At 50.7% G+C, this 14,866-nt stretch overlaps 1 protein-coding gene across 4 annotated transcripts in view; it reads left to right on the plus strand.

Moving 5' to 3' along the window:
• Positions 1–834: 834 nt before the first annotated feature.
• Positions 835–14,866, plus strand: part of TYRO3 (TYRO3 protein tyrosine kinase) — a 41,896-nt gene continuing 27,864 nt past the window's right edge. The window contains exons 1-5 of one of the 4 annotated variants that reach the window (XM_061343575.1): positions 835–1,361; positions 4,750–4,933; positions 7,180–7,280; positions 10,925–11,095; positions 14,109–14,195. In XM_061343575.1, the coding sequence (XP_061199559.1) occupies positions 1,274–1,361; positions 4,750–4,933; positions 7,180–7,280; positions 10,925–11,095; positions 14,109–14,195 (631 nt within the window). In that variant the 5' untranslated portion in view covers positions 835–1,273. The remainder of the gene's footprint in view (positions 1,362–4,749; positions 4,934–7,179; positions 7,281–10,924; positions 11,096–14,108; positions 14,196–14,866) is intronic. The other 3 variants (XM_061343576.1, XM_061343578.1, XM_061343577.1) reach the window with 3 other exon arrangements.

Consider the following 14,866-nt stretch of genomic DNA (forward strand, 5'->3'; position numbering starts at 1 on the left):
CCCCCTGCTGGGATAACGCAGCTTCCCTGCGCTCCTCTGTTTAGCCAGGTTTCCAGAGCGTTGCACGCTGATGGCTGTGGCAGAGCTGCATCGTGTTCTAATGGTACTGTTTCTTAGGGTGCTTTTCAGCCCAGATTCTCACTGTTAACTCGTACGTAAAGGCAGCGACAGATCTCTTTAAGAACTGCCGGTGACTTTTTCCACGCCGTGCTTGTAACTGTGGCAGCAGAGGTCTCCTTCCTCAGAGCTCTCCCTACTTTTCCACTGGCAGAAAAGAGGGCAAGGCCAAGCCTGCAGAGCACGGGCGGCTCTCCTCACGTTGCCGGTGCTCTTCCACAGGTCAGGCACCGGGATCGGGTGGCCGGCAGCCCCGAGTGAGGGGAGCGTGGGGCTAGAAAGGGCCGGCCAGGGGAAGATGGGGCTGGGGCTGCTGCCATCGAGGGGAGGTGCTGCTCATCCCAGGTTTAAATCCTGGGTTTATTCGGGCTCAGCCCCGGTGGTGGCCTCACACCCTCCTCCCCTCGGAGGCTGGAGGGTGCGTGGGGGCTCCATAGGGGCCAGGCTGGCCTCCTGCTTCCACATGTAGAGAGGCCAACAAGCGACCTGGTTCCCGGTGCCCCGGCAGCTCCCGCCGATGTGGGTCACCCGCTCCCTGCGCTCCGCAAACCAGGCCGCCCGGTGGGGCAGCCCCCGCGGGGGTGTGTGGGGGGGGAGCCGCCTGCAGAGCCCCCCTCGCCCGCCCTCCAGAGGGGTCCAACCGCGGCGCGGTCCGGTCCGGTCCGGTCCGGTCCGGTCCGGCGGGTGAGGAGCTGGGCCAGTCCCGGTGATTCGCCGCTCCGGGGGCGGCGGGCGCCCGGCTGATGCATATTCATGATGTGATGTCAGAGGGGGAGCACAGCGCGCCGTGACCGCCCGAGAGCGCCATTTCCTGGAGGAGGAGGAGGCGGCGGCGGCGGCTGAGGAGCGGCGGGCGGGCGGGCGGAACCGTGCGGGGGAGCCGCCGAGCGGCTGCGCGCCGGCAGGGGGAGACCGACCGGCGGCGGCGAGCGGACCGGACACCGCGACCGGACCGATCGACCCGGCGGGGCCTCCCGCGCTCGCCCCGGCCGGAGCTGCAGCCAGAAGTTTGAGTCCCCGCAGCCTCCCCGGGGAGCCCGTCGACGGGAGGCGGTGCGGGGCTGCCTGAGCCGCTGTCGCCGTCGCCGCCTGCGCGGGTGGTGGGAGCCCCCCGCGGCGCGCCGGGAGCTGTGGGGAGGATGGTGGTGCGGGAGCGATGGAGCTGAAGCGGAGCATGGCGATCCCGCGGCTGCTGTTCCTGGGACTGTGGGCTGCGGCGCTCCGGGACGTCGCCACCGTGGCAGGTGAGCGGGGCTGACAGCCCGCCGGCGGCAGAGGACCGGGGGCAGCGGGGAAGGGCTGCGGGGCAGTGCCCCCCGAGACCCCCCGGCGCGGCGGGACGACCTGCGGGGCCGTGCAGGGGGACCGCCCCCAGCCCCCGGACGGGTTCCCCCGTGGGCAGCCCCCGCCGCGCCGCCTCTACTGGTGCCGGCAGCCCGCTGAGGGCGAGCACAGCGCCGGGGGACCGGGCACCGCTCTCCGGACAGGGCGGGCTGGAACAGCGCCGGGGTGCGGGGTTCCGCCGAGGTGGCGGCTGCGGACCCTCGGGCAGCCACAAGTGGGGGTCGGGCCCGTCCCGTCCCGTTTCCCCCCCGCGGGCACGGGAGGCTCTGCTGCATGTGCAGGTGCTGGGGCTGCTCGGGAGCCGGCGGTGCCCGGTGGGGAGCTCGGGCTGTGCGGGGTGCTGCGAGCCTCGCCCGCCCGCCCGCCTGCCTGCAAGCAGGGAGGAGTGAGACGCAGCCCAAGTAATCCTCCTGGTTGTTTGCTGAGGCATTACTCCAGTACGTGCCCAGCGCGGACCGCAGCCGGGGGAAGCCGGGCGCTAGCGCATTCCTGAGTGGCTTTTGTTGGCTTTTCCCTCCTGAACTCCTTTTCCGAAGTTTTACCCCGAGTGGGCAGGGAGAGGCAGCGTGCGGGAGCCTCCTGCCGCTGCACCGGGAGCTGCAGCTCCGCCGGGAGCCTGCGGTGGCACCGAGCGGGAGAGGCGGCGGTGCGGGCTGCATCCCCAGGTCAGGGTCCTGAGGAAGCGAAAAGCCTTTCCCTTGGTGTGCTTGAGAGCATCTTCCTCTCCCTCTCCGCTCCCAGCATAACTTCACTAAACGCATACTTCTGTTCTGAGGAATCAATACTCAGAGGTGGCGAGTTTAAAACCAAACAGATACATCACGTATTTGACAACCAGTGTGTTTGCTTGCTGTCAGTTCTGTCTAACAACTGCTTGATAAGAAATTTCATGCAATTATTTCCTATCTATACATTTGAACTCCTACAGGTAGGCTTGGAGGAGCCTATTTGCTTGAGCCTGTTGCACTAGCAAGAATGTTATCAGATGAGAAATCGTGAGTGGGAGAGTGGAAGGAGGAATAGGTGGAAATTACAATCCATATTGGCATTCTATGTGCTTCTTCCTAATACCTGCAGGAAGAGATGCTGCAGCTAGAACTGGATTATTGTCAAAAAACGGTGAATTTATTAAAAATCCCTGATGTGTATTTTCTTCATTTCAGTCGATCTTATATTGTAGAGGGATTATATTTTGGTGATGTGGAGAATTACAACTCGGGCTGAACACTTGTACTCTATGTTAATTTCCGACATCATTAATTTGTAAGGGAACCGAGAAGTACAGAGGGTCTCTAACAACACTTCTTTGTTGAACATGTGGCTAACTCTTTCAGCAGGGCAGTCTGAAGGGAGCTGAGTAGTTTGCTCTTCCACGAAGGCACCTGCAGTGAAAGTGGCTGTCAGGTTGTGCATGTGTTCGTCAGCCTGGCACCATCCGTTTGCTTTAACACAGAGAGAGCTGCTGTGAAGCTTTTGTGTTTTATTCCAGTATTGTGAGTGGTGGAAGGGAGGGTGCTTTCTGGCATGCACTGGGACCTGTCATTCGTGTTACCAATGAGTTAAGTAATGCAAGGTTAGATCATCCTCACCCAAAGTGATTAAATCCTTAACCCAGCAAACAAGCTGTACCAACTAAACTGAAATGATCATCTTACCAGTTTAACAGTGCTCTCTGGGAATCTGTTCAATTAATAACAGCAGATAGAGAGGCAAAGGACTCAACTTGGGGAAATCAGCTGTTAACAGATTGGGGGATCTCATTAAGGAAAGGAGTAGGGGCCTTCTGCCTGTATTCTGGGATTGCTCCCAGAGCAGTGGTACTCCACCAGGAGTTACAGAGCACAGTGTTATTCCCATGTACCAGCTGCCAGTGGCAGAGCTGGTCCCACAGTGCTGGTGTCCCTTCTCCTAGCAGTTACACCCGTGCTCTGTGTCCCTCTGCCTGGTGAGGAGGCGCCTCGTGGCTGTGCGAGGGTGGTGTTTGGGCAGGGAGGGAAGTGGCACAAGAGAAATCTTGGTATTTGATCACTGGTAATGCTGTAACAGAGCAGGAGCAGCAGGGCTGCTTGGCTTATCAGCGCTCTGCGTTTCACAACTGGTGTTTTTCTGCTGGGCTCTGTAGGCTTAGTGAGGCATCAGTGAGAAGGTGACCAGGCAGTGAAGTGGGTGAAGTTCACTGTGATATGTTTCTGGGCAAGAGTGATGGAGTTGTTTCTTTTTCTTTCTGAAGGATGTGGAAGCCACTGCCAGGGCATAATATTGAACTTGGCCAGACCTGTTCTGGTCTGTCAGTCCTGCGCCACCGCATAGGAAATGGCCACTCTCCCTAACAAAACTGGCTTTACATTCATTTCCCACTTCCCACCTTCCTGCTTTCCCATGGTCTCCTTTGATCTTCTCATTCCTCCTTTATATGCCTTTCTTTCTTAAATGCGCTTACATAGCTGGCTTCCGTGTTTTCTCATGGTAATGCATTTCATATATTCACTTCTGCTTGAGGGAAACACTCCCCGTCCACCCACACAAGCAGCAGTGCTCGAGGTCAGATCCTGATCGCTTCTGTGTCAACATCAACCCGAGCAGCTCCACCGACTCTGGCCCTGCTACCACGGGGTCTCGGCTCCGTAGCTCTGGGTACAACGTGGCCCTTTGGCTGGGCTGAAGGGTCAGGGAGGCTCATTGGAGCGCACACCCACATCACGCGATAGAAATATCTGTTCTGTAAACAGTTCAGCTCCTTGGCGAGGCGTGCTGTGGAGCAGGCTTTGCTTTCATGGGTTTCGCAAATTGCAGGGCTTTCTGTAGCGCGGGGGAACAGCGTACGCTGAATAACGAGACGTAATTGATTCTCTCTCCTGTCCCGGCTCTTTGCAAAGGCATACAATGGAGGCAGCACGGCGATTTCTTAGCAGCGCAGGAACCCCGTAGTCGAAATTGCAGCCTGGGAGAAAGAGGGAGGTGTGGTACCGTGCTGAGCGAACACGCTCGGAGCTGCGGGATCACGGGCACAGCGAAGCTCCCGGTGCTTCTGTCCAGCTCCGCTCTGCAGAAGCTCACCCTGCTGTTACACAGCTTAAAGAAGCCCCATGTATACACTGACCCTCCGCTTTTCAGTGCTTGCTTTTGACTATTGCTTAGCAGGCGTAGTATAGCGGTGCCGAGACTAACAGACCCCCTCTGCAGCTGTGCTGGTAGGGTATGTAACTCCAGACCACCAACCTAGAGTAATTTGCTGTACTCCAACCCCCCTTCTTCTGGGGGTGGGGCGGAGTAGTATTTTTCTTTTAGGTATGAAATTTACAGGATCTCCAATCAAATTAAAGGTGTCCCAGGGCCAACCCGTGAAACTAAATTGCAGCCTCGAGGGAACAGAAGATCCCGAGATGTTGTGGATCAAGGACGGAGCAGTGGTGCAAAGCGTAGACCAGGTGTACATTCCAGTAGATGAAGAACACTGGATCGGCTTCCTCAGGTACAACAGATGCAGGGAAGGAAGGATACTGTGGAAACTAGTACACAGTTTTCTGCTGTCAGCTATATCTGTGCAACTGCAGTGCCCTCGGCAGGGCAGGGTCCTTTGCTCTGCAGTTCAGCACGTGGCAAGGGCATAACTGAGAGCAGAGCTGAAGCCACTTGAGGGCTGAGATTTTATGCACTAGATCCATATTGGTTTCCTGACTGCTGTGGCGACAGGTGCTTTGCTAATGCTTGTGGTGCTTGAGACGTGACTTCAAGGTGAAAGGATGTTCTTACCTTGTTTGTTCATCTTGTTCTGCCGTGCAGCAGGAAGACTAAGGTCTGACTTACATAAATACGTTTTCTCTTTCATACTCATTCCTTTCTCTTACTCTCTCTCTTGAGCTCTCAGTCTGCCTAAAGGGTAAGGGTTGTTAATTGAAATGAGACTCCCAGGATTCCATCCCATTCCTTTCTCTGGGGAGAAGGGTTTGTTACCTGAACCATCCCTGAGTCGTTTTTCAGAGACTTTCCTAATGCATTTACGCTACATGGTATCAGTCCTGCCATTCTCAGAGGCACGAAACTTCTGCAAAACAGCTCTCTGTGCCTTTATTTCAGCAGAAGAGGGATGTCAGCTAGTTACAGAAGTATCAAGTTAAACAAGACCCAGCGTTCTGCTCTGGCTTTTTCTATGCATAAAGAGAGCTTGTACGAGCAAACATGCCATCACCATGAGGACTCAAAACTGGTGATTGAGGATCACTCTTCCCTGAGCTCCAGCTTCATCTCCTGTTAGGTTTCTTGGATTGATTTTGCACAGAGTCTCCAATTCAAGCAACTAAAGGTCTCTGTGCTAAAGCTTGTCTGCAAGAAACGTTTTGATAACGAAAAAATCTGTGCCTAAGAAAATCATTGCATTATAGTGTGTTTGTCTTGAAATAACACCATTTACTGCCCCCCTGTTCTATTTGTTAACTCTTTGCTCTCCACAATCTCTCAACCTGATCTCCTTTCTCACCTCTTGTTTTCCTCCACTGCAAACTTTCCGCAGCACCAAGGCCAAGTTAGGGTGCTAAATCCAGATGTGTCTGTATTTCTTTCTCCTTTTTCCTTTCTTCTCCTAAAGTGATCATTTCTACCACCCTCTGTGTAAGACTTCGCTGTAATAGCTGTGTTTCAGAACATGGGGCTGGATGGGCAGGACAGCTGTTGCCATTTAAAGGTGCAGCTCTGAAAACCAGGCTGTAGTGCATTTTGGCAAACACTTTCCCTTTTCTGTCTTCCTTCCTGAGATGTTCTTCTCTTTCCTCGAGGAGAACTGCTAGCATTAGAAAGGTGGGCATCAGATCTGCTGAGGATCCCTGCATGGCAGCAAGCACATGGGTGCACATCCCACGGGGGGCAATCCACTTCTGTACGTTGGCAGGCACTCAGAGGCACAGTGGTGCCTTGGGTAGCTGAGATCTTGTTGCTTTGGGACCACATTCTGCCCTTATTCACCACGCTAGCCTTGTGCTGCTAACAGCAGTGAGGATGCTGCAGATTTCCAGCAGTGGAGCAAGGAGCAGAATTTCTCCCCTGAACTGGAGGTCTATGACCTGAATGCAAGTCCCCATGACTGCCTTCCCCTGCTTGGGTGCATCTTCTCAGACAGGGAGCTGTTGCTGAGCAAGGGACACCACAGAAGCGTTCATAGGGTGAGGTCCTGTGCTGGAATAAGCCAGCATAACCTCTTGAAATCATTAGCCAAGAGGCCCAAGGAGTGTGAGGCACTCTGGGGGTAAGAATGACACTAAGTGCAGCTGAGGTGAGGGGGGCTCTTTTCTGACCCATCTGTTCCTATATGAGGCTGTCACCAGTCCTGTCACCTCACTGGGGCAAAGCCATCGGGCTCGTTGGAGGTTTGTGATTTGGAGCTTCCCTCTAGCTCAGACATTGCAGGGCAAGCTGCTGCTCTTGAAGGCTAGCTAGAGTCGTGGTCCAGGATCCAGATGACCAACCCCTTCTGTTCTTGGAGGACACAAATGATGGGTTTTCTGCAAGGATGTTTCAGAGGAAGGCTGTCTGCTCTGCTGAGGATTCCTTCTACCCACTTGCTGCGTGCTTTGTGCTGGCTGGCTGTTGCCCTCCTCTCCAGAGCTGGCTGTGTCTCAGTAGGTGTTGCCCATGCACCTGGTTTGCCAAACACTGAAGGGTCCTTTGGGGCAAAAACATGCTTTATCCACGTAAAATATCGATCTGGCTTTTGACTTTTTTCAGCTTGAAATCCGTCGAGCGAACAGATTCTGGGAAGTACTGGTGCCAGGTTGAGAACGGGGGGAAGAAGGAAGAATCACAGCAAGTGTGGCTCATAGTGGAAGGTAAGGAGGAGTAGTAGTGCTGGTTTCCTTCCAGGGCTGACCCACCAATATGCTCTAGGTGGAAGTGGTGAGAGCAGATTGCTCGTGACAGGCTTCTTGGCTCTGAACCTTTGCTGCTAGCTGCAGTGAGATCGCTACAGAGCAGGAGTAAGAAGAGGAGAGCAGCTTCAAGGAGAGGAGCTGTCAGTTCTTATTCTGATTTCCTTTTGGCACGTTAGGAAACAAGAGCCTTTCATGCACACACATTTCTTTCCAGCCCCTCAATCTATTGTTGTTTTCATCTCCAAATAATTCATAGAATAATGGGATAGTTCAAGTTGAAAGGGATCCATGGGGACCATGTGGTCCAGCCCACTTCTCAAAGCAGAGTCACTGCCTGGTTCTGTGTACCAGGCAAGCAGGTCTTTGAGGGCAAGGACCTCTTTTAGCCCAGTTCTGAGTTTCAGAAGGACTGTACATCAGCACTTCATAGCTGTGACCGTTCCATGTGGCACTGTTTCATCCAGTCTTATCTGATAAAGAAGTCACGCAAAGCAGCATGGATTGGTGGCTTCTTACTGCCTCCAGTTTCATTTCCCTTGAGCCATGACTGTGTTAATAGTCATAGGATGGCTTAATATTTGATGAGGAAGTTAACAGTGCACTTGCAGGAAGAAGCGGCTTTTCGGATGTAATTGGTGACGTTTTGGTCCAGTGTTGAATCAGCAGTCTTAAAGAGGGGGAGGAGGGAGGATGCTGTGGGAGGTGGTGTGGTCTGGGTGTTGTACAGCAAAGCACTCACTCAGAGCCCTGATAACATCCATAGCAGTTCTCACAGCAAGAGGGACTCTTACCTGGTGCAGTTTCAACTGGAAAGGTTTGTTTACAGCTGAAAACTCTCTGTACTGTGTAGTGTTTTCTGTTCTATTCCAGTCACCATCCCTGCTCCAAAGGTGGCTGTGTTTGCATGGTGCGTGCATTAGGAGTGCTGGGGTTGCTCAGTGTGCTAAGCCATCTGAAAAGACAGAGGAGCCCTGGGCAGCACCCGCAGCAAGTGTCAGAGTCACAACAAGCAGCTGCAGCTATGTAAGGGGGAGTGTTAAGAATGAAGGCCAAAGCTTACAGCAGAAGTTGACAAAATGCAACTAATGACTTTTATGAGAAAAGCAAGCACAGCAGAACCTGGTTAAACCTGAACTGAGCTTGTAATCATCTGAAAAGGGAGTTACTGGGGAAAATTAATAAATAACAAATAGTGATAAGGGTCAGTGTTTGAAAATGTGTCAGCTGTTAGCATCAGAAAGCACAGGGAATGCAAAACCCTATCAGTCCCTTCACTGTTATCTGTGTGTATTTCTTCTCTGGGCGTACCAGCTTTGTCTAGAGGTGGTTGCTGTATTGATAACAGCTATTGACATCTTTGAGACTGGATCTTTACTCTGATTGTTTGCAGCCTTTGGTAGGTGCTGACACCCTGTTTGTGTGCCACAAACAAGTGTGAGCTACTGGTGAACTAATCTAAAGTGAGCTCAAATGGGTTTCGATGCTGTCTAATATCAGCCTTGAGATCCACTTAGGTAGTCTGTATCAGGCAGAATTTGTAGCGATGGTGTTTGAGCTGGCTTTGTAATACAGCTCAAATGTTTGCTCCTATGAAACACAAAGTAAACCCCAAATTAGTCTGAAACTGTTTTCTGGTTTAGAAAGGAGACTCTGGCCTTCCAAGAACATGATGGCATTTGGTGCCCAGAGAGGTAATTGAAGAGGCACACTGCAGAGTGTGAACATCTTCAAAACACGGATTATGTTTCCCTCTGAAATTACACCCCTGGCTATGCTCTGTTCCTGGGCTGCTGGCCCCTGTTGTGGCTGCAGTCACACTTGTATGGACACGTCTCCATCTATAAACTGAGCTGTAGGAACAAAATCAGCCCTGTAGGTTGGATGCTGGTGTGGAACAGGGAATAGACAAGCTCATTTCCCTGCTTTGCCATTGATGTCCTGGTGGCTGCATCTGTGAAGGGCGGTGCAGGCACTGACCTCTTGTACAAGGAACTGAAGGGCTGAATGGGTCGTGGACAGTGAGGTATCCAGGTAACACACATATGGGCACAGTGCAAGCTCCTGAGTGGGATGAGTCAGCTGCACACCCTGAACTAGGAGAGTGCTTAATTGTGGTCTTGTCTGATCTGGTTAGCTGCTCCCAGAGCAAGAAAACCTGCCGAGCTGGGCAGGATCCTCCCGAAAGGTTACCTTGGGTGCCATGGTAAAGGGACAGGAGGCAGGGATCCTGCTTGCAAGAAGAAGAAACGATGGTATTTTCTCTTCTAAACTTCCTTGGAGAAGGAGGGCAAAGCAGATGGAGATGTCAGAGCTGGAATATGGGAAGTTTATTCACTTTTATTGTTCATGTATGACTGCAATAAAAAACATAAAACATGTAAGCACAAACAAGCAGTAAATCACGATGATGGATTTACCTGTCCTGGGCATTAGCCTTTGCACAGATAGGCACCAGCATTCCCAAAGGGACCTATTTTTGGACCTCTTCTATTTTGTTCATTTACTTGCCACTCCAAAGGGAGCGTCAAGGAGGTGAGGAAGGCACCAAGAAACTGCCACCTGGAAGACACAGACAGCGACTGGACAGACTGAGGACACCACTTCAGCTGGAGTCCAAGTAAAGTGTTGGGTATAAAAGCAAACTCAGTGTTTCTCAGGGCCTTCAACTCCTCTACCAGCCACCAGAAGCACATGCTGGGTCCTGCAGGCACAGCACTGGTGTTGATGTCTGGTGGATTTTGTGTTACTGGTTTGGTGCACTGAAACTGCAAGAGCATTGCTTATAAAAGGAACCACACATCTTGATGTGTTGAGTTACGCTCAGCTATTGCTGCTTAGAGATGACCTGAGGCAGTTAGCACTGCAGCTGTGTTTTGTTCCCTATGGGCCTGATAGAAGGCTGGTTGTGCCAAGCAGGGATCTTTGCGCGGCTGGGAACAGATAGCTATCAAGAGAGCTATGTGCATGGATCGCCTTCAGCTCTGAAACAAATTACACCTCACTCCAAGGCGGGAGTTCTTGTGGTGTCGGAGAGTGCTGGAAGGTGGCTCCAGTCAATTAAGCTGTGGAGAGAGCATTGTAAATGATCCCAGTCTAGCATCAGGGCAGATTCTCTCCTCATCCGTTGGTTTGTTACAGCCACTAGTTCAACACAGTCACAAGCTTCAGTTTTTCATGCATGTCAAGGAGTATCTTGCTGTTGGATTAGGGGTCTTTTAAAGTGGTGTTTGCCACCGTTGAAGTTATTGGTTGTTGCCTCTTTAAACTCCAATCTCTCCAGCTGACAAATTGAGCAGATACTGCCACTAAAACTACTTCATCAGGGAGGCTTGAGGGAGACTCAGTGGAAAAGGTTTTTCAAAGGCATTTTGGGAAGCAAGCACTCTTACCTCTGACTTCTAGTGGGAGCATGCAGATGTTCCTACCCTGAGGTGCCCCAGCGTATCTGACCCCTGGTTCTTGTGAAGGGTAAGCCCTTCACAAGGGGGAGTCGGATTAGGCACAGGGGCATGGCCGATGGGTGTCCTATATTGGGCACTGGTATCAGTGGAAATAAGACAGGAATCTTTCCAGTTATTATCACTTGTCTGTTGCTTTTCTAGGTGTGCCCTACTTTACTGTGGAACCCGAGGATGTGTCCGTGTCCCCTAATGTCCCATTTCATATGGCCTGTGCTGCTGTTGGTCCCCCTGAACCAGTGACAATTGTCTGGTGGATGGGAGACTCTAGAGTGGGGCTTCCAGACATCTCCCCCTCCATCTTAAATGTGTCAGGTAAGGCTGCTACCGATCCAGGGGATCACTTTGAGCATCAGAAGAAGCAGAGAGCTCTCTTCTGATCACGCCTAGTGATACCGGGTAGCCACATAGTGTGAGAATGGTCTTTGACTGTACATTGAGGGTTGAGAGATAACGATCATCACCTACAAAGCCAGATATTCTGAGAGGTGATTGTTGCTTTGTGTATTTTCTGCTGGCTTGAGGCACACAGGTTTGGGTGGGACCAGTAATGGGATAAGGATGCTACAGGATACATGCGTTCATCGGGTGCTTCTTTCGTTCCACCTCATGGAAGGTGTTCATGGTTACATTAAGTGACTCAATTGGTGACATTTAGCTTGATGGCATTCACATGCAAAATCATGCTTCTGCGCACAGCCATGTCACACACACTGCTTTCCTCTCCTTCGGCTCTCTGTTCTTGCATGCCTGCTGGAAGCTGTAATTGTTAAAACCTGACTGCCTCATGTAATTGACCCTTTTAGTGCGGTTATATTGGTGCTGAAGTGGGCTGGTTGATGTCCTCAGAGACCAAGGTTTGCCCTACATCAGGCACTAGGTGCATGGTGGTAAGCCTGCCTTTCCCAGCAGCGCCAGCTGCAGAACTTGGGAGCCAGGACGTGTCCATGCTTCTCTCCACCCCCACTTTCAGGGAAGGGCAATGTATCTCTACCAGGACCTGACTGCAGCTATTCTTGTAGTTACCTCCTGCAGGTAACTTCAGTTAGTCGTTGAACAGCTCTGTGATACTTCTCTTTGCTGTATTTTATTATTCTCAGCAGCCCTGAGCCAAAGTTGACTATTTAGAAAGAAAAGTTTTATGACAGAGTCATCTCTGGGGCCTCTTCATCAGTGTTAATACAGTTATACCCAGGGGGAGTTTCTTTCTCTGCATCTTTGGCCATCCTATTTTCCTATCTAGTCCTATTCAGCTTTCCCTTAGAACTTAATTTATATGCAAATCAAAACCTGATTTTGTGATTTACAGTGGTTTATAATCTGCTCCCTCTCTTACGTAGCCACTCAATGCTCTTCCAAGTTGGAAATTAAAACTGCTCCCTTGTGATATAATCTGCCTGTTGAAATGGGGACTGGAAAGACTGATACTCAAAAGGGGAAAGACAGTAAAGAAAGAAGTCTCCCTTCTTCCAGTGAACTCCTCCCATGGTGCCCCGCACAACTTCTGTCATTGTGGGGCAGTGGCAGAGAGGCCTGAAGAAGGGCATCTGCTCCTAGTGATTCTCCCAATGAATTGCTATTACATACAGTCATCATCAGTGCCTTTCTTTGCCCCTTTTAGTGTTCTTTGAGATACTCCCTGTCTTTGCAAAAGCGTGTAGCAAACACAAGCTACATGGTCAGATTGCCAAAGCATGTCAAAAGTGGTGGTAAGAAAACAAGGATTGCTAGCTAAAGGAAATATCAAATTCAGAAGAAAATAATAATAAAGTACTGGCTAGAAAGCAAACATTTAGAAGGTTCAGCAAGCAGTTGGTTTGGTTTAAAGTATTGTTGGTTTTGGAAAGCAGAGCAGGTAATGGTGCTAGAGAGCAAGGAGATCTTGGTTTGTGGTGTGTTTCGTGTTTTCCTCAGGGCAGGGCTGTGTCTGGTTCTGTCTTTGGGACATGTCTACCACATCAGTTTGTGCTCTGCTCTGCTGCCTGGCCTTATGCCTGCTGGCAGCATTTTCCTCTGGTTCACTGGGATGAATGGAAGAAGCTAAAATACTTTTCTCTTTTATTTCAAAGCAGTCCTTCCTCTCTTCCACTACACCTTCTTTGCAACGATGTTAATCTCAGGCTTGGGAGTTGAATCAAAGGGCAAAGACAGACACTGTGAGAGCTGCTCCATGCAGGTCTGAAATCTTTTTCCTTCCTAAGTTGGATCATAGAATCATAGAACAGTCTGGCTTGCAAAAGACCTTAAGATCATCCAGTTCCAAACCCCCTGCCATGGACAGGGACACCTCATACTAAACCATGTCACCCAAGGCTCTGTCCAACCTGGACTTAAACACTGCCAGGGATGGAGCATTCACAGCTTCCCTGGGCAACCCATTCCAGTGCCTCACCACCCTAACAGGAAAGAACTTCCTCCTTATATCCAATCTAAACTTCCCCTGTTTAAGTTTTAACCCATTGCCCCATGTCCTCTCACTACAGTCCCTAATGAAGAGTCCCTCCCCAGCATCCTTATAGGCCACTTTCAGATACTGGATGTTCATAGCATACTCAACATCTCTCAGATAGCCCTGTAAGGCAGCTGAGGGCCAAGTCAAGTGAAAACACAGGCTGGACACATTTCTCCAGGCAGCTTTATAGATCTGTCTCAGTTCTGATTAATTATCAATGCGTGTCTAAATCTTGGAGCAGCCAGACATCGGTATGATGCCACGTTCAGGCCCTGTGCAATGAATGGATGCTCACAGAAGAGAGGGAGTGTAATCCTCGCTTGTAAAATATCATCCCTGGAAAGTGCCTCAGTGCTCATGCCATAGCATTTTGCTTCAGCTTCTTTGCATATCTTCAGAAGTCTGATGCAAAGTGAGGGACAGGTGGGCATTAGCTTGAAATCTGCAGCATCTAGCTGGAGGTTTGCCTTATGGCCCAGTTAGAAGATGGTTGTTGCTCAGGTGGCACGCTGAAGTCCAGAGCATTGGTTGTTGTATAAGCTCATAGCTCAGCATGATCTTTGCTCCAAAGATGCTCATTAGGATGTGGGAAGTGGACATCTATCAACTGAGCTGCTCTTCTGCCAGATTCACCCTTCTTTTTCAGCGCTTTCTGAAGCTCCCAGGGAAGCTTTTCTACATTCCACACTCACTCCATTAAAGATGTGTTTAGCACATTAATTACATTGAATTCCACGTGCCTTTGACTGGCACCCAGCTCAGCCCGCCAGTTGCTCATGCAGCTTGAGCTGGATGTCTCACATAATTGAAATTCTGCTGAAGGTTGAAGCTGGATTATATCGCTGTTTGTGTTTCCTTTTCTTGGCTGATCTCCAGGTATTAATCAAAGCACAGTTTTCTCCTGCGAAGCTCACAACGTTAAGGGATTGTCTTCATCTCGGACAGCCACTGTTCAAATTAAAGGTGAGAGAGTACGAGAGAATGGGCAAGGACTCGGGTTTGCTCCCTGGGGAGGGAAAGGAGGGCTCCTAAATGCAAAGGGATGTATCAAAGCTGCCAGCGACCAGCACCAGTTGGAGCTGTCAGCAGTCAAAACAGAGCTTTGTGCTCTAGCAGCAGTTCCCACTTGTGTGTGGGGCCGTATCCTCTTAAAAATGGGGTTCAAAACTGGAAATAGAATGTCAAATAACAGTATTTCCTGGAAAAGGAGCGAGTCGGAGTAGTCAAATTGCTTGTGAGAGATTAAGCTAGATATAAGTCTGTAGCTGGGGAAATCTTTCCTTCCTGGAGATAGATGGGTCTTGTTAGAGCTAAAGAGGCTGTTGCTTCTACTTGCTTCAATTGGCATCACATCTGATGCTGAAAAAAGACAAGGAAGGTGGTCACTGGTGGCTGGTAAAGTCTGCTCATCCACATGGGTTTTACGGATTTGATTTTTTTAACTCTTTGTTCTTTAAAAACTCATTCAAAATAAATAATTCGTAGTCTTTGCATGACCAGTTGCCATTTGGAAGTCCCTAAGTTGATGTCATGATTCCTCTGTTCCTCCGGGTGACTGAAACAGGGATGATCAGAGCAATCAGCTCTTCCCCTCCTCTTCATGTTGAGATGCTTCTGCATTTGAATTTTTAGTC

The sequence above is a fragment of the Neopsephotus bourkii genome, unplaced genomic scaffold (genome assembly GCF_033783945.1).
Source record: "Neopsephotus bourkii isolate Nb327-2 ecotype Australia unplaced genomic scaffold, CSIRO-AGI_Nbou_v1 NB_1825, whole genome shotgun sequence".
Classification (NCBI taxonomy): Eukaryota; Metazoa; Chordata; class Aves; order Psittaciformes; family Psittacidae; genus Neopsephotus; species Neopsephotus bourkii.